Source organism: Stegodyphus dumicola, chromosome 7, assembly GCF_044657685.1.
Source record: "Stegodyphus dumicola isolate Sdum_Otavi_A_Nest chromosome 7, ASM4465768v1".
In the NCBI taxonomy this organism is placed as follows: domain Eukaryota; kingdom Metazoa; phylum Arthropoda; class Arachnida; order Araneae; family Eresidae; genus Stegodyphus; species Stegodyphus dumicola.
Genome location: NC_140774.1, coordinates 61,499,186 through 61,520,528, shown reverse-complemented (window position 1 = coordinate 61,520,528; position 21,343 = coordinate 61,499,186). Strand labels below are relative to the sequence as shown.

Below are 21,343 nucleotides of genomic sequence, written 5' to 3'. Positions count from 1 at the left end.
AATGCACCAGTAATGGTAGGCTTGATGACTGGTGTTGCAGGCATTTTAAGAAAGGCAAATTCAGATTTGCAGATTATGAGGTGCACCTGTCACCTCTTAAATTTAGCAGCTGAAAAAAGGGCAGCTTCTTTACCATTAAATGTGGATGAACACATTGTTGATATTTATTATTATCTTGAAAGGAGTTCTAAAAGAAAGGAAAAATTGAAACAGTTCCAACAGCTGCATAATACTGAAATGAGAAAAATTTTGAAACATGTGTGTACACGCTGGTTGTCTTTAAAGAAATGCTTATCTAGAATCCTCGATCAATGGAACCCACTTCTTGCATTTTTTAAAGAAGAAGTAAATGCTTCGAGAGTTAAGATAAAAGGCTCTATTGAAAGTTATAAGTACCTTATAACTTTCAATAGAGCTTAAAGTAAATGAAGTTTCAACTTAAAGTAAATGAAGATGTAGTTACTACTTCCATTGTTAAAAATGGGTTTGAGAAAAATAATTTCTGCATCATTCAGCAATTCAACTGGCAGTTCTCAAAATAATACTGCAAAATATAAGCGTAAAGCTGATACAAATTTCTCTCAAAATAAAAAAAAATTGCTCAACACACGAAACATTTTCCGATTACTGTAAGTTTATCTTGTGAAGAACGAATATTTATGTTTTTTTCTTCGGACCTTAACAAAGCTTTTTGCTTTTTTTTACAATTCATTTTGTCAGCATTCGATGTTCTGAACACAATTCTACAAAGCAGAATTCCATTAATTCATGTTTTGCAATCAATGATTTATGATCTGTTTAAAGACATTTTATCAAAGTTTGTAAAACCAGTCTGTGTTTTGTCTTGTAATTCTATATATGATGTGATTTATGGTGAAACAGAAAATTGGAAGAAAGATGAAGATTTGGTAATAGGAGCTGCAACTACAAAAGTAGTGGAAGAACTTTCAGAAGAAAACAAAAGTAAGTTTTATCTTCATGTTAGAAGTTACTTCTGTCGAGTATGTGATTACACACTACATAAATTTCCAGTCAACGATGAAGTGATTTTGCATGCTAAAGTTGCTGATATTTCTGCTCTAGCAAATGCATCTTTTTCTGATATAAGGTACTTTTTGAACAGATTTCCTGTGTTACTTCGTTTAGTCATGAAAGATGATGATATTGATGTTGCTACTGATATACTTCAGTCACAATTTTGCAGTTTACAATTAGAAAACTTGGATGAAGTTATAAAATCAGCTGGGATTGACACCCAGTGGAGGTTAATTGGAAAATTGAAAGGTGCTGATGGAATTTTAAAATATAGTGAACTCTCTAGAATTATGTTGGCCATCTTGACAGTTCCCCATAGTAATGCGGAGTGTGAGAGGATATTCAGTGTTGTTGCGAAAACGAGAACTAAATTTAGATCTAATATTAGTGATGACACATTAGAAAAACTTTTATTAGCGAAAGCAGGCCTACGTGGTAATTGCTATGAACAAAATTATGAAGTTTCTTTCTTAATGAGAGCAAAATCTGCCACTGTCCATAACATTTGTATGAAAACTGATTAAAGTGCCTTTTTTTTTTTTTTTTTTTAACGATGAAAGTAATAAAAATGTTTTTTATGTCTAAGGTATTTTTGTTTTGCTTGCATTTAAGACTTAGTAACTATTTAAAGTTAATTCATTATTAAAAACTATATTTTTATCATTTAAAAAGTCTTTTTTAACATTGTGAAAAATCTCCTGATTTCTTAAAAAAATCTCCTGATTTTTGAGTGTCATAGGTTGGCAAGTATGCCTCAGGCTGCTCTCCATCAAAATTGGGAGCAGAACAGAGGTCATACTGTCACCTGTATGATGCTCAGGACACTTGCCAACGAGAGGCATAATTTTGCTTTCTTTGCCACAATGAATTTCATGGGCTTCTGATGTTACTGTTATACAAGTGAGCTGAGTCACAACAATAACATTCGTGTTGGGAATTTCATTTTTCTGTTCCATTTTCCTTTCCAATTTTGAGTATAATCTATGCTCTTGGATAAAGCTTAATAAACAAAGCTATTATATTTTGGATTAATATTGAGTTTTCCAGCAATTTTTCTATGATTGCATTTATCTTCATTTTTTTTTTGAGCAACTGAAATTTTATGAAATTAATCTTTTTTTTCCAACCAATTGGAAGATTCATAAATAAAGTTCAGAGTAAATAATCTATTAAAATGATAAACAAAATTCAATTTTAAAAAATCACTAGACTAGTAAATTAAAAAAAAGAAACATTTATGAAATAGATTGTATCGCATTTTCTAATATATTTAAAATCTGTTAAAACACATTTGAAAAGCAAGAACAGTAGAATTAAATATAGTGACAATTAGATTGCAGCATTATAGAATGTTAGAGTTGCCTTCTAAAAGTTAAAAAACACAGCTGTAAAGAAATATAAGAAAAATGCATATTTATATGAATAATAATTCAGAGTAAGAAAAAAAATTGCTATTTGTAAAAAAGCTTTTACTAAAATTGTTAAATTGTTTTCCCTTTGAATCTAATAATTTGTCCATTTACAACTGTATGACTATTCTTAAATAGTTATGCAAGGTACCAAAAAATTATATTGTTACAAATTTGTAAATATGTAAATAATTTTAGTAAAATTAATGTTAATTGTAGTACTTCTTGTATAATGCTATGAAAGAATGAAGCATCACTGTAAAAATAAGGCTACAGGGGTAAGTCCATATAGCATTGTGGTCAATGGCTTATCTTAACAATAAGCTAGCAGTGGTTTTGGTGGCTAGCATTTTTATCGCCAAAAGTCGTCACGCTTGGTAACACTTTGGTCTTGTGAGGTTTACCACTGTGTAAAAGTGAGTAACCTTAAGAACTAGTTAACGAATAATCGCTTAAATTCGTGTAACAAGAAACGACAAGATGGAAGGGTAACTAACCCTTTGTTATTCCAATAAGATTTAACAAAACTCCATCTTGGAGTGTGGCTTGAACCACACTTGGGCTTGAACTTAAGAGACTAAGAAAAAAACTAAAACTGAGATTAAATAAAGAGATATAGCCGAAGCTATCAAGATTCTAATCGAGTTGGCCCCTTAACTCTATTTGACTACAAAGCTTATCAACGGCCTGAGTACGACCGAGCTTAATAACAGCTTTGAGAGAGAGTAGCCAAAAGGCAGATGCACGCAAATCAGAAACTCTGATTCTCTCTAACTCAGCAGCAAGTAGAACTTCGCAGTTTAAATACAGCTCCTCCTCATTAAGTATTCAGTGTGATTCCAAAACTGCGTTCTGGCCAGAAGTAGTAAGTTGAAGCTAAGAATTTGACAGGAAAGGAACTTTAACTTAAAATTTAACTGTTAATAAAATTAACATAATCTGTCAGTCTGATCCTATGCAACTAATTGTATTCATCCTTGTGTAACTGTATATGCCTTCCAGTAGTTCCAGTAGTAGAATCCGAATGTACAAGAAATTTCTTGGACAGGGAAGATTTATGTAAGATTTGAGAAAGTTTGTAAGAATCAGTTTTCAACTGAGTTCAGAGTATTGAGAGATTGCTGTATGAGCTTTGCTTTTAGGTGCACTTTGCATTGTCTTGTATTCAGTGTTCTTAGTAGTTTGAAGTGATAACTGTTGTTTATGCTGCATGATATTAAGAGGAGATCATACTGTGCGAGTACTTTTGTGTGAAAAATACCAGATCTGTAGAGTATATAAATTTTGGTCTTTTGAGTAAAATGAAATTTATTTAATGCTGCAGTTCTCAAACTGTTGTATATGTACCCCTTGAGGTGCACAGCAATTTAATTGGAGGTATGCAAAAAAAATTAACTGTGTTGGCAGAAAACAACAAAATATAATAAACACTGATCAAAAACAAAATTTTCAGAAAATTTAAATCTGTCATTTAATAAAAGGAAAAGTAAGTGCAAGGACCGTCACTGACCAAAATGTGTACAAAAGCAATGTAATTAGTTATAATTAGCCCTGCCACACAATATTTATGTTGATAAATTCTTTATCCATCATATATAGTCACTCCCTTTCCTGCTTTGTCATACGAAATCGTGTAAAATGATAGCAAATAATATTTTTTTAACCATGAATGAATCATCAAATGAGTTATCTAGCTGTCTTTCTTTAGTGTTATATTATGTTTAAATTTGTTTGAATCTGGAGTTTTCTTCTGCATTCAGTTTTGATCTATTAGAGTTGTTAAATATAAAGTTTGTTTAAATAAAAAGTAATAAGGGGTTCTAAAGGAGATTTTCGAACAGAACTAAAACTACTATGGATAATATCTGTCATTTGGCATCTGCAGCAAGAATTTTCAAAGACAAACCTGGGGGCTGGGTTAAAAGTATTACAGTATAAGAGGCTGGTTGAATAATAGCAAGAAAATCTATTGGTCCTTCTGAAAAGAAAAAAAAAACTATTCTGATGAACATGCAGTACAGATTTTCATTCACAAGAGATGAAGATAGCCCAAGTCATCGTCTGTAATATGTAGGGAAATTTTATCAAGTGGAAGTGTAAATCCTTCATTATTGCTGCATCATCTAGAAACCCAACACCCCAGTTACAAATAAAAACTGATAAACTTCTGCAGCTGCCTAAGTTCTGCTTTATATTTTCAACTAATTTAGAAGATGAAAATGTGATTGAATTATCCTACAGAAAAAGTTATCATATTGCTAAGAGTGGTAAAGTCATACAGTTGCTGCAAATTTGATGCTGCTGAATGCATGGGGAAAATATTAAAAAAAATTACATCATTCTCTTCTCTAATGAAACAATTTCTTGGAGCACCAGTGACGTTTCTGATGATTTTTAAATTGACTGTAATCTAGAATAAAAATTAGCTTTTTTATTTTCTGTACATATGGATAGACTGAGTCTTAATCTTGGTTTAAATTTAATATGTAAGTTATATATTGATTCACTTTTAAATAATTATAGGTTTAATATTTTTCTGCACTATTTTAAGAATGCTTAAGGTTTTAGTATAGGCTGAGATCTCATCAGTAATCAACGAATTCATCAGTTTACTCTTTTTTTCTTGTTTTCTTCTACAGTTATTTTCAGTGCTCACACAAGAAAATTAAGATTTTTCAATTGCTAGCCTTCCATAAATTTTGCATTCTTGTCAATTTTTTAAAATATCAATTACATGAATTGCATTTCAGCTGAAGACAGCTTTTCATTTTCTAGTCATTTTAACTATAAATAAATTTTAAAGCGAAGTCCAAAGGATAAATATTTTAATTAAAAGATTTTTGCTAAATGACAAAGAAATAAAACAGTCCAGCAGGATTTATTCTGTACCACCGAGTGACCCGATTCTTATATCGGCTGAAACAATCTAAATCATATTAAAGATCATGTTTTTTTATACAATCTATAACGCGAGAGAAAAATTAGCTTCTTAAAACATGCTCTCTAAGCGGATTAATACAAAAATTTATATTTAAATATATATTTTTAAAGCTGGGACTTGAACCAAACTGTCAAACTTTTAAAGTTTAATTTACATGGTAGTTATAATTAAAGTTCCAATTTGAAATGATCATAAAAGGAAAACTACCAAATGTTATCAAACTTGGGAATCGTGTAAAGGAGGTTATGGGAATTTATTTTCCGCGGGGAAAAAAAAGAGTACAAAAACAAACCACCAGGGGAAAATGGTGCTGTATACAATACTGTTAAATGAAATAAGAGACGAAAACATCTGTTTAAAATGTGTTTAATATTTTCCGAAACATGTTACAATGCATGTTCAATGTAGCGTCCAGCATTTTCTGAAAGCAAGTTAAATCCTGTTACTGCATTCTCAACAGCAGCTCTTAGTATATCAGGAGGAATGTTACGGACATGTCAGTGTATCACATTTTTCATTTCTGCCAAATTGTTTAGATTATCACCATAAACAGTGCTTTTGAGATAACCCCATAGCCAAAACTCACAGAGGTTGAGGTCTGGTGGGAAGAGGGGAAGTGTTGGCCTATAAGACGTTCATTCGTGAAATGTTGCCTAAGTAACTGTGTGACACATGTGAGGTGGGGCCCAGCCCTGCATAAAAATCATAGTATCTAAAATGCCACGTTACTGTAGTTCATGTATCACGAAACATTTTAACATTGACTCTAAATGAGCAGCAATCACAGTGGTCTAGCTGTCGACTGCTCTTCAGAGAAAAATGGTTCAGTTATAAAACTAGCTGTCATTCAACACTAAACGGTGTGGCATGACTGCTATGCAATCGAATGCAGTAGGAGAATGCAATGGAACTAGATAGATAACATGAGAGATTTCTTTGGCCCAAATCGATTAAAAGCATTTTGAATCAGTATCTTCATGTTTTAGTGCCGAATTCAGGCTTAAAAAATTACAAATTAGCGATCTGTAAGAAAACGATTTCCAGATTGTACGCACTTGTGAGAGTGATTTGCGATCTTACATTTTCTAATCGCTAATTCGTGGTTTTCACGGACGAAATTCTCACTTACAGGGATGGCGCACTCGACATTTATCGAATTTAACGTCTTTAAATAATAATTTGCCTACTTCAAAGTTTCTTAAGGGTATACAACATATTAAACCCGTTTAACAAAAGGTTAAGTTAGATTCCGAACCATATTTCGTTTAACAATATTGCATACAGCGCCATTTCCCTCCCTGGTGGTGAGGTTTCGAACTTCCTTTTTTTCGCGGAAAATAAATTCCCATGACCTCCTTTACACGATTTCCAAGTTTGATAACATTTGATCCAGTAGTTTTATGACCGTTTCAATGTGGAACTTTAATTATAACCACTCTGTATATTATTAAATTTTAATTTGAAGCTATGCGTTATATGTATACCATGCGTAAAATTTCCGCTTTTATGGAAAAATAAAAAATCGAAGCAAATATACTTAGGATAATGGACCAAAACTGAAAAAAGGTCCCCTCCCTCCGAAAATAAAATATTGAAATTTTGACCTTGAATTTATTGGGTTATCGAAATATTTAATTTGGTTTATCTTCTAAGTCCTAGTTCTGACAACAATTCGTCAAAAATTCCGAATTACTTAAGCTGAATTAAAAGATTTAGTATATATTCACTGTATGTTAATAAAGTAATCAGAGTGTAATAAAAATAGATTAAAGAATTTACACTGATGCAAATTTTTGGTCTGACTGCACAACATGTAATGGAAGAAAAGGCTTGTAGAGATCTGTTTTTGACATGCCTCTAAAGGTAGATGTCATACTCCTTTTGTCTCTTCAGTGTCAAAAAACTTTCCTTTGAGAGACAACTTTAGTTTTTGGGAAAGAAAAAAATCACAAGAAGACAAATTTGAAGAACATGCAGGACGATTGAGTACACATACTTATTTTTGGAACACAAACAGTTTTCCGACTGGTTATTGAATGATGAAAAGATGCATTGTCATGCAATACAAAACATTTGGAATATGTTTTCTGACTGAAAACATAAGATTAAAAGTCATCTGCTTAATTCTCAGCCATTTACAAGCCAACTACTCGGCCAATTGCAGAATCGTTTTCGTGCCTGAGCTTGTAAGACAAACCTAATATCACTGGATCTAAACACTTCTCTAATCTTCCGTCTTTAGCTCATATTCCAAGAATATTAAGTGAATACAATTATTGCATAAAAAATTGAATATTCATTTGCACTACGGCTTGGTAGTTTACTAACGAGTTAACAAAACTTAAATTCTGCTTTTTCTGTGTAAGAATACAACATTTTAAATATTTACAAATAAAATATTAAATTGGAGATTTAATTGGAGCCTCACCAGTTGCCTATTGTTTGAAGATTGTTAAATACTAATTGTTTGTTGCGAAGTCTAACCCAGGCTGCATGGTTGGTTTTCGTAGTTTTCTAGGTTCTCTTTACAAAGGTTCTCTATGAAAGCATCTTAACCAAATAGCTCCCATGTTCTTTCTATGTTCAAATAACCAACTAACCTAGTTTAAGCGTGATTTCCAAGTGAAGTTACTAGCAAAACCCGAATACTTATTAAAAATCATGTAGCTTGCCAATCGGGAGTAACATGAAAGATACGGCGCCAATAATTGAATTGATGTTATGGTACGCTGTTTCTAAACTTAGATGGTGATTCCTTAATTAAATAGCCCAACAGCGGCCGAGCGGTAAAGATGCTGAACACTGGTAGTTCGGTCCAAAGTTCGAATCCCAGGAACGGGCTGGCCGCATGGGCGTTTTCTTAGTTTTCCCCATGTGTAACGTGTATACGAGTCAGTTTCCCTTAGAAAGTCATCCACGAAGGCATCCCTCCCTTTAGGAAGATAGCCCTCGTGTGCTTTGCCATAATTAAATAATCCAATTCAATCCTTAATTAAATATAATTGATTTGTAACTTCTACTAGAGCTGACGGTAAGAATTGAAGTGCAAATAAATAATATCATGTGCAATCTTGATTAATATAAAATTAAAAATATTTGCATTCAGACAGAAAGTTTTTTGAAATATTTGCAATTACTTTATAAGAAAGATTTATTAATAACCGTAATAATTACTTATTATATTATTGATGATTAGGATTCAGTTTTTGACAATTACATTCTAAATTAGAATTTTAAGAATATAATGAAAATACGCTACGCACAAAATTACATTTTAGGATAAAAAATGAATTGATTTTTTTATGTTTTAAAACTTCTTAAATTCATTTAATAAACATCGTATCCTCGTTGTTAATTGAATCCAGAATGTTGGGTGTCGTTTATATAATTATTCTTACTTGTCCACAGAACCTGCTGACTTATCCAGCCATTACGTAGCTGCAAATCATTTCTACATAACCATTGAACTTCCATTAATTCAGTCTCTAGAGGGTTGAATGTTTATATCATAATTTGACTTTTATAAAAATGATTATTCTAAATCTTATGTTTCTATAAAAATATACTGTGCTTTAAAAATGTAGATGATAGTATCAGCCGCTCTTTCAGCCACTTCAAAAGCAACAGTTTGTTTTATGCAGTTAATGTCATAAAATTCAAATAAATATCAAATGAAAATTCTCAGTTTTAGACAATTCGATTTAAACAAAGTAAAGTAGCAGACGATAAAACGCCGAAGGTAAAAATTTACTCTATTTTTTTAAAAAAAAGGAAGATAGAGAGAGATTTAAAAAAATAGTTAAAAATTTGAATAATATCATCTATAATTTAAAAATAATAGCTTTTAATATAGTACTAATAAGTATTTATTAGGCATCATTGAGGGAAAAAATGTCATATAATAAATTCTCCGTAAAATTTTACTTGAAATTTAAGGTTAAAAATAGCTGTGGCAATTCACTGTAACAATAATCCATAGACCACATTTGGCGTTATTATCGCTCAAAAAAAAAGATGCCAAATTTCAAAACTCGAAAATATGTAAATTCGTGTATATCTTAGAAAATTTTGAATAAAAAAGTCTAATTTTTTTTCAGATATGCTTAAAAATACACCTACTTTAAGATGATGGTAAAACTTTTATAGGTTATAATTCAAAATTTTTTTCGAAAAATATATAAAAATTATTTAAAAATAGAAATTTAAAAAATAAAACACAAAAACTGGATAAATTTTATTTGGAATGAACCTAAATTTCGAAATGTGAGAGAAAAAGTTTAATAAAAAAAAGAGATGTTAATAAATATTTGCCAAATTCAATTAACATTTCAAAATATGGAAAAAAATTGGTATGTTATTTCAGAAAAAGTCCGATTTTGTGTCAAAATACCTATGTTAGAATAGTGCTATATATAAATCTAATATCCTAAGTCGCGCTTTCGAGACATGAAAAACGCAATTTGAATTTTGTCAATCGGCCCAGTAGAATGGGAGATATAGCACTGTCCCCCTCTTCTTCTTCTTCTTTTTTTTTTTTTTTTTTTTTTTTTTTTTTTTTTTTTTTTTTGAGCAGTGTACATACTTGAAAAAAACTCACCAAGATAAATTTTATAATTTCGCCATAAATTTCACACGAAATTTTCCAGTTTAACATTTAGACATATTTTGAGTCGTAGAATCAAAATATGGAAAGAATTGGCATGTCATTTCAGAAAAAATCCAATTTTTTGTCAAAATACCTATATTAGCACTCTAAATCTAATATATATCCAAAGTATATAATAATCCACGCTTTCGAGACATGAAAAACACAAGTTGAATTTCGTCAGTCAGCCCAGTAGAACTTGAGATATAGAACTGTCTCCTTTTTTTTTTTTTTTTTTTTTTGTGTGTGTGTGTGTACATATTAAACACAGCCACTTGAATAGAGATCTTTGAAGTAGCATACAAGAATCTCAATTAGATGGGGAAAACATTGCTAATATCAACACAAACTGTAAATTAAAATTTTAACTTTAAATTAAATAACTTCTATGACTAACTTTGTATGGTTAACGGAAATAATGTTAACAATAGAAAGTTAGTCATAGAAGTTTTTGATATCAGTTCGGAAAAAGATTGTTACATATACTTTTTATTTCTACCAAACTCCTGACAACAATATGTATATCACCTTTTTGCTTTTACTGTTTTCATTTTTGGTATTCACTGTTCTTACACCTTTCCATGCAGTTAATCACTGTGCGTCTCAATTTTATTTCTAAGGTTTCTTCCAGACTGAATATCGGATGGATTTAAATGTTTTATTTAATTTTATAATATTGCCACCAGTTGTAGCAACTGTTAGCGCATATTGTGTTAGGTTTTCAATTGCTTTTTATTTTTACTCTGTATTTATTCAAAGTTATTAATGATTCGGAGGTACAAATATTAGACTGTACTGTATTATGCTTTTGTTAAGACATTCTGCATACCTATGACATGAACACTACTCTCCTTGCTGTGAAAAGTGACATTAATGGAAGATGCTTTTGTTATGGCATTCTGCATACCTGTGACATAAACACTACTCTTGACCTTAAAAAATATATATAATTTAATGATGTGTCTATAAATTTAGTGCAAAATGGGAAGAAGAGAATTTACACAATGAAAGAATCAATGCATTATTAATCTAGCAGTTTCAAATCTAGAAATCATCAGCAACTTTCTGATTTTCAGAAATGTTAAAAAATAATTCATTTAACCATAATAACAAGTAAATAGTTCATTTAACCATAATAACAAGTAAATAGTTATTTTATAAAATAAAATATAGTTTTAATAAATAAAATTTTTTGGTGCTTCTAGATTGAATTTTGAATTTAATGGAAAAATCCTGAAGATCGGTTTAAATGATATTTGCTTATTATTGATTTTTTACTAATGATTAAGTTAATCATTAGTAAAAAATCAATAATAAGCAAGTACATCAGTTTTTGAATCAATTCAAGAGTTTGATTTTAACGTATTTTCTGTGTTACTATATATTTGAAAAGAGATTGTAAAATGTATTTTGTAATTTTTAAAGCATGTAAATTGTTCAAGTAACACATATTTATCTTGAACCTATTTAATAACATTTTGGTTTACATTTCAGATTGTTACTGACTATAATCCCCCACCCCGTCACTTTCATGCATCTGCTGCATGCAATAATTCCCTTTACATATATGGTGGATTAGATGAGCATGATGTACTTAGAGACTTTTGGGAGTTTGATACATTGAATGAAGTTTGGATTCAGCTTCCAGAGATTTCAGTGAGTGTTAGTTTTTCTGCTATTGTGTTTAAACTGCTTTTAAACATTTGTGGATAACTTCCGTTCAGTGCAAAAGTTGCATTCCAAATATAGGTGCATTATGCAAAGCTCAAATATTTGGGTTTAAATTTCTAAAATAAATATGCAAAAGCATGCAAAATTTAAATTTTAATCATCTTTATTATATTCCAATGTAATACTTTGATAATAATCTTTTCATCATGATCTATATTTAAAACTTATATATATATATATATATATATATACACACACACACACACACACACACAAATGTGATAGTGTTCTCTTTTTAATTATTTCTTTGCTCTTGAAAAGCATTCATAACTTAAATTACACATTGCAATGGGTGAAATCTGCATGCCCATTCTTGATCACACAAATATGATATCTTGATGTTCTCTTCTAAATTCTTACATATTTATGAGCTAGTAGAATGTTTCTGTACTCTTGAAAGGCATATTCATAAATCTAGTTACACATTGTAATAGGTGGAATCTGCGTGCCCATTCTTGATCACATTTGTATCTTTTCTACATCCTATGGCAATATGATGATGAAAGAGAGGTAAGCAGTGACATGTTGGTAGAGCAGCAAACAAGGGCAGGAATGTGACATACTCAAGATGAAAATCTAGGCCAGAATACGCTAGTTTGCTCCCAATTTCCCCATTGGTTGTTAAAATGTATTGCTTCCCAAGTTGAAATATTATTTGTTGAAACATTTCTATAAGTGCATCATTAGCACTTACAGACATTATAGCTTTATAAAATAACTATTTACTTGTAATTATGATTGATTGTTGAAGCATCATTAGCATTATGCAAGAATCATATGACATGGATTGATTTGGAAATGCCACAGTTTAGGGAGATTTATTATAAGCACTTACTATTTTTTAGACAGGCAGGCGACCTGAATTAAAACAGAGAGTTAGAGGACTTAAAATTAGGTAAAACAACCAGGGCTGTGAGTAGAGAAAATGACCGGCTTCTGGAATTTTAATGACTCCAACTCCCTCATATATATATGTAAACATATATGCATGGGTTACAGCTTATTTTTTAATATAAATAAAATAATAGATGCTACAGAAAAAAAAATGATGGCATAGCAAGTTATTTATATTAATTAGCATTTATCATGAAATAGAAAAACTGCCATTATTTATTTCTAAGAAACAGTATAGCTTCGGCAAGATCTTCTTTGTTGGAGGCCTATGGATCCGATTTGATAAACTTCAGAGCTGAGAGTGTCTTTCCACACTAACTTGAGTAAGAGGAAGAGCTATTACTGTTAGGGCTACTTCTTTTAACTTTTCAGGAAAGATTTTTATAAGTTCTAAAAGAGGTGTTTTGCAAGCGTAATCATGTTTCTCTATTTCTTCAAAGGCCGTGTAGAAATCTTCTTTGTATTTCTTCATTTTTATATCTAAAAGCTCTTGGTTCTTTATTTTCATTCGCTTTGCCTTAGCCTTTTCAATATTATCCAAAAATATTTCTCAAAATCTAATTCATCACTGGAAGAGGATGGTAGAGATTCATTTGCAGTGTCTGCAGTTTGACTGTCCTGATTCGAATTCTGTAATTGTTCTAAGAATAATTTCATTCTTAATGAAAGTTCATAGATGACTTTCTTTGCCTTTTTAATTTGTTCGTCATCCAAGAAAATTCGTTGTTTCGGATCTACATATATTGAACCCAGCAAGATCTCATTGTCTAGCAAATTAGTTTCTCTTTTCTTTATCGAAGAAATGATTCCTTCTGCAATAAACCCTCCATTTCAGAAAGAACAAACATCCCATTCTTGTCTCCTGTCAATTCTTCAGATTGCAGCTTTTTTGTGGCTATATACGGTATAGAAAGAAGAGTTTATAATTCTGCAAGATCATTCCACAGTCTTTTTTTTAGTAAAACATTAGGATTATCTACTTCTTCTAAACAAGTTCTTAATTCTAAAGACTCTTTATCATCAAATATGTACTTCCTTATTGTGTTACTTGATCAATAATTGCTCCTTTTCCTGCTCACTTCCTAAGAATGGCATCAATTTTAGGAGTTCTTGCTGCTATTGCTGCTTACCTAAATTTACCAATGAGATTTGTAACTAAATGAATCAGTGTAATTGCTAATGGCAAATATCACATTCATCCTCATATTTATTTATTAATATGTCAATAAAATAGAAAATAACTATTTATTAACGTATACAGTTCATAAATAAAAGTAATAACTCAGCTTGTCATTATTTTTTTCAATTCATTTTAATTTCATTTCAAATTACAACAAAAACTGGAGTTGGAGTCAGTGTCGACCTGTTTTTAGCAACTCTGGCTCCGACTCCTTTTACCCCAAAATCTGCCTGACTCCACAGTCCTGAAAACAACAACCTTATGTTTGGTGTAGATTTTAATCAAAACATTATCAATTTCAAGGTCGATTAGGTTCGGGTCCGTCCTCATCAAGAGCAAAATTTTCTGCAGTTTTGAAAGTTTTCATGTTCTAAATGTATTTGTTGAATGTGAAATAAATAATTTCCTGTAAATTAAATTAAAATAAAATAAATATTGATTAAAAAATGTTCAGCAATGGAATATATGATGATTTTGCAGCAGTAGCTCCATGTGATACCATTAATTTAGTTACATTTGTTTACAGTGTTAGTTTGATGTTGAGAGAGGATTTAAATAATGTAAGTGTAATGTAATTTAAATAATTTAAGTTTTTTTGAGAACTTAAGTAGCCTTGATTTTTCTCACTAATGTTTTGAAAGTGTTGTGTCTCTTTTCATGTATACAATTTCGGTTAAGTTACTTTGATATTTATGCAGAATTTCTGCAAAACTCTTGAAACAAAGATTATGCATTCTCCTTCTTTGTAGTATTTGTCCTCCATAAATAAAGATCAGGAAATTGTTGCCAGTCAACAGTGTCTAAAATATTTTACAGTGTATAAGTGTGCTGCTCATGAATTGTAATAAAATAAATCATTTAAGAAATAGTTTTACCTGTATTTCTTAATGACATTTTTCAACAGGTGTTATTTATACCAGTACTAATAATGTATAATATGTTACTCGAAAAATTTTTAATTGTTCATGTGGAATCTATCATTCACCCCAAAAGTAAAGATAATGAAATTTTGCAGAAACTTGTAATTTGCAGTCATGTGCACAATAGAATTTTGATAATTTTGTAGAGCTCGGTTTCAAAAGTTATGTGAAATTCTGCAAATCATAGGTCTTTTTATTCCCATTTTTTCTTTCAAATTTCTGTATGAAACCTAGATTGTTTACACATAAGCAATTATTTAGTTAATCAAAATTTATTGAACATAAAAGTATTATATTTAGATACAGTTATATATAAAGGAAATATTATCAGCAAAAGGAGGAAATGTAGTGGAGGGATAAAATAGATGATTTTTGAGAAAATAAAAAACTATAAAAATGTGTCAAAAATTTTTAACTTTAAATAATGTTGAAATACATCCAATAAGGAGGAAATGTAGTTGAGAGATGATAGGTAAGATTTTTGAGGAAATAAAAGATTGTAAAAATGTGTCAAAGATTTTTCAAATAATAATAAAATGCATCCAATTATCAGAATTTATGTAAAGCAAATTTGGTTAGATTTATGATCGACATTTGTTATATGAAAATAGCACTGATGTAAGTGCAGAAAATGCTAAATAATTTCAATAGTAAATACATGTAATAAAAAATTGTTAAATTTGGCATGCTGAATTTTCTGAAAATTTAAGTTTTGCTTGCTTACTTTCAAAATTGGGCACAGATTATAGGGCTTCATAGCTTAGGGGATCACAGATTATCAAAGTTCCATGCTGTACATGCATATTATATGTATATATATTTCATAAGAATAAATTGAGTTTAATTAAAAAAATTAAATTTAAATACATATTTAATTAAATATTCTTTGCGCCATTGCTGCAAGGAATAAAATTTAAATTTTAAACAAATTTAAATTCTTAACAAATACGTATAAAAGTAAAAAAGTAAAAAAGCAAATTTAAATTCTAAAAAAAAGAAAAAAGCCAAAATAATTTAAAATAATTTTAAAATATGCAAACATGTAAAAGATTTAATTCTCGAACTAATCTACAATATCATTTAAATTCAGAAGCATAAGAAATCAAGTGCAAAATCTATCCATGAAAATAAATCTACTAATTTAATAAATTAAAATTAAATTAAATTAAACAATTTTTTTAAAAAATGCATATGTGAATGATCGTAGAGTAGGCAGGAGACAGACTTATCAAGGGGAAGTTGCCTCCAAACCTAACTCTCCAATCATTCAATTCGTGTTTCGTCATTCATGCAGGCAAGGGTAAAAGTCAAAACCAAAACTAATTCCAATGAAGTCGTACCCTTAGAATTTAACATTTAAGTATTAACATTTAAGAATTAAAGTTCAAAAAGGAAAATACTATAAGTCTTTTGAGAAACAAGCAAGTAAAGTCAAGAATTAAACTTTTTCTTAAAAAATTAAATTTTTAAAAATTAATTTTTTATAAAATAATAAAAAAAATCTAGAAACCAATGTATTTTAGAAATCCTTGTCTACAGAAACTTCCCCTACACGAATATGCATATCAATAAAAAGAAACTATAAAAGAACTATACATAATCCATATAAACCAATAAGAAATAAAAAATAAAAAGAAACAAAAAGAACTAATTCACAATTTTTAAAATAAATATATATTTAAAAATATAATTTCATATTTAGAAAATACTTAGATACTACATAAAAATTTTTTAAAAAAAATACTTAAAGCAAGTAAATAGTAAGTTTTAATTCTAACTTACCTACTATATGAGTGTTGGGGTCTGCAAAAGTGTTGTGAAAGAGAAGTAAGTGTGTTCTTCAAATTATATAGATGACGCTTATGTAGGTAAAGTTGAGTGTCAAGCTGCTACCTTTGTTATAGTGAAAAATTTTTTGTAAATATTAATATTAATTAAATTAAATTAAATTAAAAGTTTAACAATCAAGAACATTAATTGTTATGACTTTGAAAACCTTTATACTTCTCTACCATTAGAAGAAATTTTTACTAGTTTAATGCAACTCCCACAGCTTTTTCCTGACATACTTGACATCCTTTGTATTGAAAGATGGAATACTTATCTGAATTGTGCATTATTTAATAACTACATTAAATACAATAATAAGATCTTTCAGCAAGTTAGAGGTATTCCTATGGGAGCAAACAGTTCTACACAAATTTGTAACCTATTTCTTTTTACATTTGAATATAAATTCCAACTCAGTTTAAATAAAAATGAATTAAAGCTATTTGCTCATACTTTTAGATACATAGATGATATTATAACTTTCAATAATAATTCTACTTTTGAGAAATTCAAAATTTATCCAAATAGTTTAACACTTAATAAAACAAATACGAATCAAGATACTTTATTGAATTCCTAGACCTGCAAATTATTAAACACAATAAAATTAAATTATTTGATAAAAGAAGGAATTTCCATTTTCCTACTCTTAAACTAATTAATTGGAACTCTAATATCTCTAGAAAAGTAATAGAAAACATGTTTCATAGCCAAATTATCAGAATAAAAAATATATGTACTGAAAATGAAGATTTAAAGGAAGAAATCATAAAACTAATTAATGTACAAGTTGATAACCAAGTACCACCAAAATTTATTAATTTATATATTAAAAAGGCAGGCCTTAACTTTACTTTATAATTTTTTGGCTCTATTGGGTATGATAACATTACCTTAAACCTTAACTGGAGGGTAATGAAGGATATAAAAGAGTAGAGAAATTATTGTAAATTTTTATTGTAAATATTTTGTAAATATGTATATTTAATCAATACTGGATTCTTTCCTTTTACTAATAAAGGGCCAACTCTTTTCAAAAGTCTCAATTATAGCCCGAATTGAGTGAAGATTTTAATCTTCTTCTACTAATTTTCCATACTTTAGCCAGTATTTAGTTAAGTTTTGATATACCAATTAAATCAAGTTCATTAAACTTTTAATATTTTCTTTCATCAAATTTAAGTTTTATTTAACTTCCTAAAGGAATTTTTGAGAAATTTCTGGGAATTTTTAGAGGTTTTTTAAGGACTTCATTTCAAAAAAATTTTGGGAAATTTTACTTTAAAACTTTAATATTAAAACATTTCAGGTTTTCTTAATTTCTTTAATTTTTTGCAATTTTCACACAAAATATCTTTCACTTAATTTTTTAACAATTTTCACAATTTTTCAACAGAACACACATTTCAAATTACAAACAGTTTACATTTTTTTTCACATACCACTTCACTTTAATTTCCTTCAAGCAAACATACATCTCTTGATTGGCTCAGTTACTTAACTCCCTAAATAATTGGTATTACTACCTTTAAGATTTTTAATTTAATTTAATTAATATTAATATTAATATTTACAAAAAAATTTTTACTATAACAAAGATAGCAGCTTGACAACTCAACTTTACCTACATAAGCGCCATCTATATAATTTGAAGAACACACTTACTTCTCTTTCACAACACTTTTGCAGACCCCAACACTCATATAGTAGGTAAGTTAGAATTAAAACTTACTATTTACTTGCTTTAAGTATTTTTAAAAAAAAATTTTTATGTAGTATCTAAGTATTTTCTAAATATGAAATTATATTTTTAAATATATATTTATTTTAAAAATTGTGAATTAGTTCTTTTTGTTTCTTTTTATTTTTTATTTCTTATTGGTTTTTATGGATTATGTATAGTTCTTTTATAGTTTCTTTTTATTGATATGCATATTCGTGTAGGGAAAGTTTCTGTAGACAAGGATTTCTAAAATACATTGGTTTCTAGATTTTTTTATTATTTTATAAAGAATTAATTTTTAAAAATTTAATTTTTTAAGAAAAAGTTTAATTCTTGACTTTACTTGCTTGTTTCTCAAAAGACTTATAGTATTTTCCTTTTTGAACTTTAATTCTTAAATGTTAATACTTAAATGTTAAATTCTAAGGGTACGACTTCATTGGAATTAGTTTTGGTTTTGACTTTTACCCTTGCCTGCATGAATGACGAAACACGAATTGAATGATTGGAGAGTTAGGTTTGGAGGCAACTTCCCCTTGATAAGTCTGTCTCCTGCCTACTCTATGATCATTCACATATGCATTTTTTAAAAAAATTGTTTAATTTAATTTAATTTTAATTTATTAAATTAGTAGATTTATTTTCATGGATAGATTTTGCACTTAATTTCTTATGCTTCTGAATTTAAATGATATTGTAGATTAGTTCGAGAATTAAATCTTTTACGTGTTTGCATATTTTTAAATTATTTTAAATTATTTTGGCTTTTTTCTTTTTTTAGAATTTAAATTTGCTTTTTTACTTTTTTACTTTTATACGTATTTGTTAAGAATTTAAATTTGTTTAAAATATATATATTTCATGTTTTAATTCTTCTCAAACAGAAATGTAGTTTTTAAAATTTTGATATTTTTTATGCATTTCATATTATATCAGCTCAGTTTATCCATGAGATACTTTCCTATACTTAAGTGAATGGAAAAAAGCAACTACAGTAGACACCATTTAATGTGATTACAGTTAATCTTACCACTGAGATATTGTTATCAATTTGGTGAAGTCTGGTCTGTTTTTATACAGAAACGTGGAAAATATGTTATTTGTTGTAATCAACAGTTTGTATATATTATAGAATAAATTTTATAACAAATATAAATACATAATAATAATAAATAATATAAATTTGTATATATTATAGAATAAAGTTTTTTTAAACTGAAATAAAGTCACTAAATAAAGTCAAAAATAGAGTATAAAAATTGTCAGGTGCCAGGAAAATATTACCAGATAAAGGAGCAAGTCAACAAATGGCTTTTTTGATTCAATCAGCTTCTTAAAATTAAGCAGGGTTAGTTTGATTTTGATCTTGGTACATCTTGAATAACTCTATTGATTTTTCGGGTGATCAAAGAAAGACCTCTTTTCTTTAGGCACAAAAAAACTTTTCATGGATTTTTTTTTCTTCCCTGGAAGAAAAAAAATTCTCTGAAAACAGCTATGCAAAAGTAAGGTTGCTTTTTTGCCTTATATCAAATTTTACACTGCATGGTCTCTTCCAGTAAGGAATGCACTCTGAGTATAAGCATCAGTCAAATAAGTTTCAGAAATGTCCATGTAAAACATAAATGAACTTTTTAATTTAAAGATGTTATGAACATTTCATAAACAAATTTGTGTGTTAATGCTGCGAAAATGCCTGCAGTAGGCATCACTTAATGTTATCATTCAGATATTGTTATAAATTTGCTAAAGTCCGGTCTTTTTGTATACAGAAATGTGAAAAATATATTATTTGTTGTGATCAATTCGGTTAATGTGATCGAAATATTATAAAATAATTTTTTTTTTAACTGAAGTAAAGTCACCAAATAAAGTCAAAATATAGTATAAAAATTGTCAAGTGCCAGAGAAATATCACCAGGTAAAGGATTAAGTCACCAAATGGCTTTTTTTGATTTCAAACAGCTATTTCAAATTAGGCAAAAAAAGCAGTGTTAGTTTGATGTAGATCTTGGTAGATCTCGAATAACTATTGATTTTGGGGGTGATCAAATAAAGAACCCTCTTATTCAGGAACAAGAAACTTTGTAAATTTTTTTTTATCCTGGAAGGAAAAAAAATTTTTTGAAAAAGTCTATGTAAAAGTAAGGTTACTTTTTTGCCTAATTTGAAATTTTACACTGCATGTTCTCTCCTAATAAGGTATGCACTCCGAATATAATGAATTATAGCATCAGTCAAATAAGTTTCAAAAATGTTCATGTAAAACCCAAATGAACTTTTTCATTTAAAGATATTGTGAACATTTCATAAAAAACTTTTGCTTTAATGCTGTGAAAATACCTGTTTATATGTTTTTAGTTATATTAATATTAAATTAGTTAAATTCTATTGCTGTTTTGATAGTATTTTTTTTCTCATTGTTTAAATTCATTCAGTTCATATTATCAAAATAACTGAGAAAGAATTTGATCACATTATGCGATACCTGCTGTACATCATCTGAAGAGTTAAAAAAGAAAACTGCAGAATCAAGTGATGGATCTTTTATAATTTAAATTCTTTTTTAGATGTATTACATTTAATAATAAGCATTTGACTCATCAGTTGGCAATAGTAAATATTATTTTTTTATATTTAATGGCAAAACTTCTTTTAAGCTGTTAGACAATAATCTGAAGTTTTAGACTGCAAGTTCCCCCCCCATATACTTTTTATTTATAAGAATCTCATGATTATTCACTTTTAGACATCTGCAGGTGTATTATCAATGGCTGGCTCTACACTGACTACAGTAAATAATGATCGAATTTTATTAATTGGTGGATTTTCCGCATTGTATGGTTTTTTTGAGAAAGTAATGGAATTTAATATTGAAGACAGAGAGTGGTATGTCATCAATTCAACTGGTGCTCAACCAATAGGTATGAACTGTTTTTGTATATTCTCGGTAAATAAGATATAATTTTTTAAAAGAATTAAAAACATTTGTGCCATGTTACACTGATTTCTTACCTCACTTCAGTATGATTAAA

General features: G+C 28.9%; 1 protein-coding gene across 1 annotated transcript in view; it reads left to right on the top strand.

Moving 5' to 3' along the window:
• The window catches only part of Megf8 (multiple EGF like domains 8), a 251,267-nt gene that overhangs the window by 143,102 nt on the left and 86,822 nt on the right, over positions 1-21,343 (top strand). The window contains exons 21-22 of the mRNA XM_085820327.1: positions 11,525-11,686; positions 21,058-21,232. Coding sequence (XP_085676453.1) covers positions 11,525-11,686; positions 21,058-21,232 — 337 coding nt within the window. The remainder of the gene's footprint in view (positions 1-11,524; positions 11,687-21,057; positions 21,233-21,343) is intronic.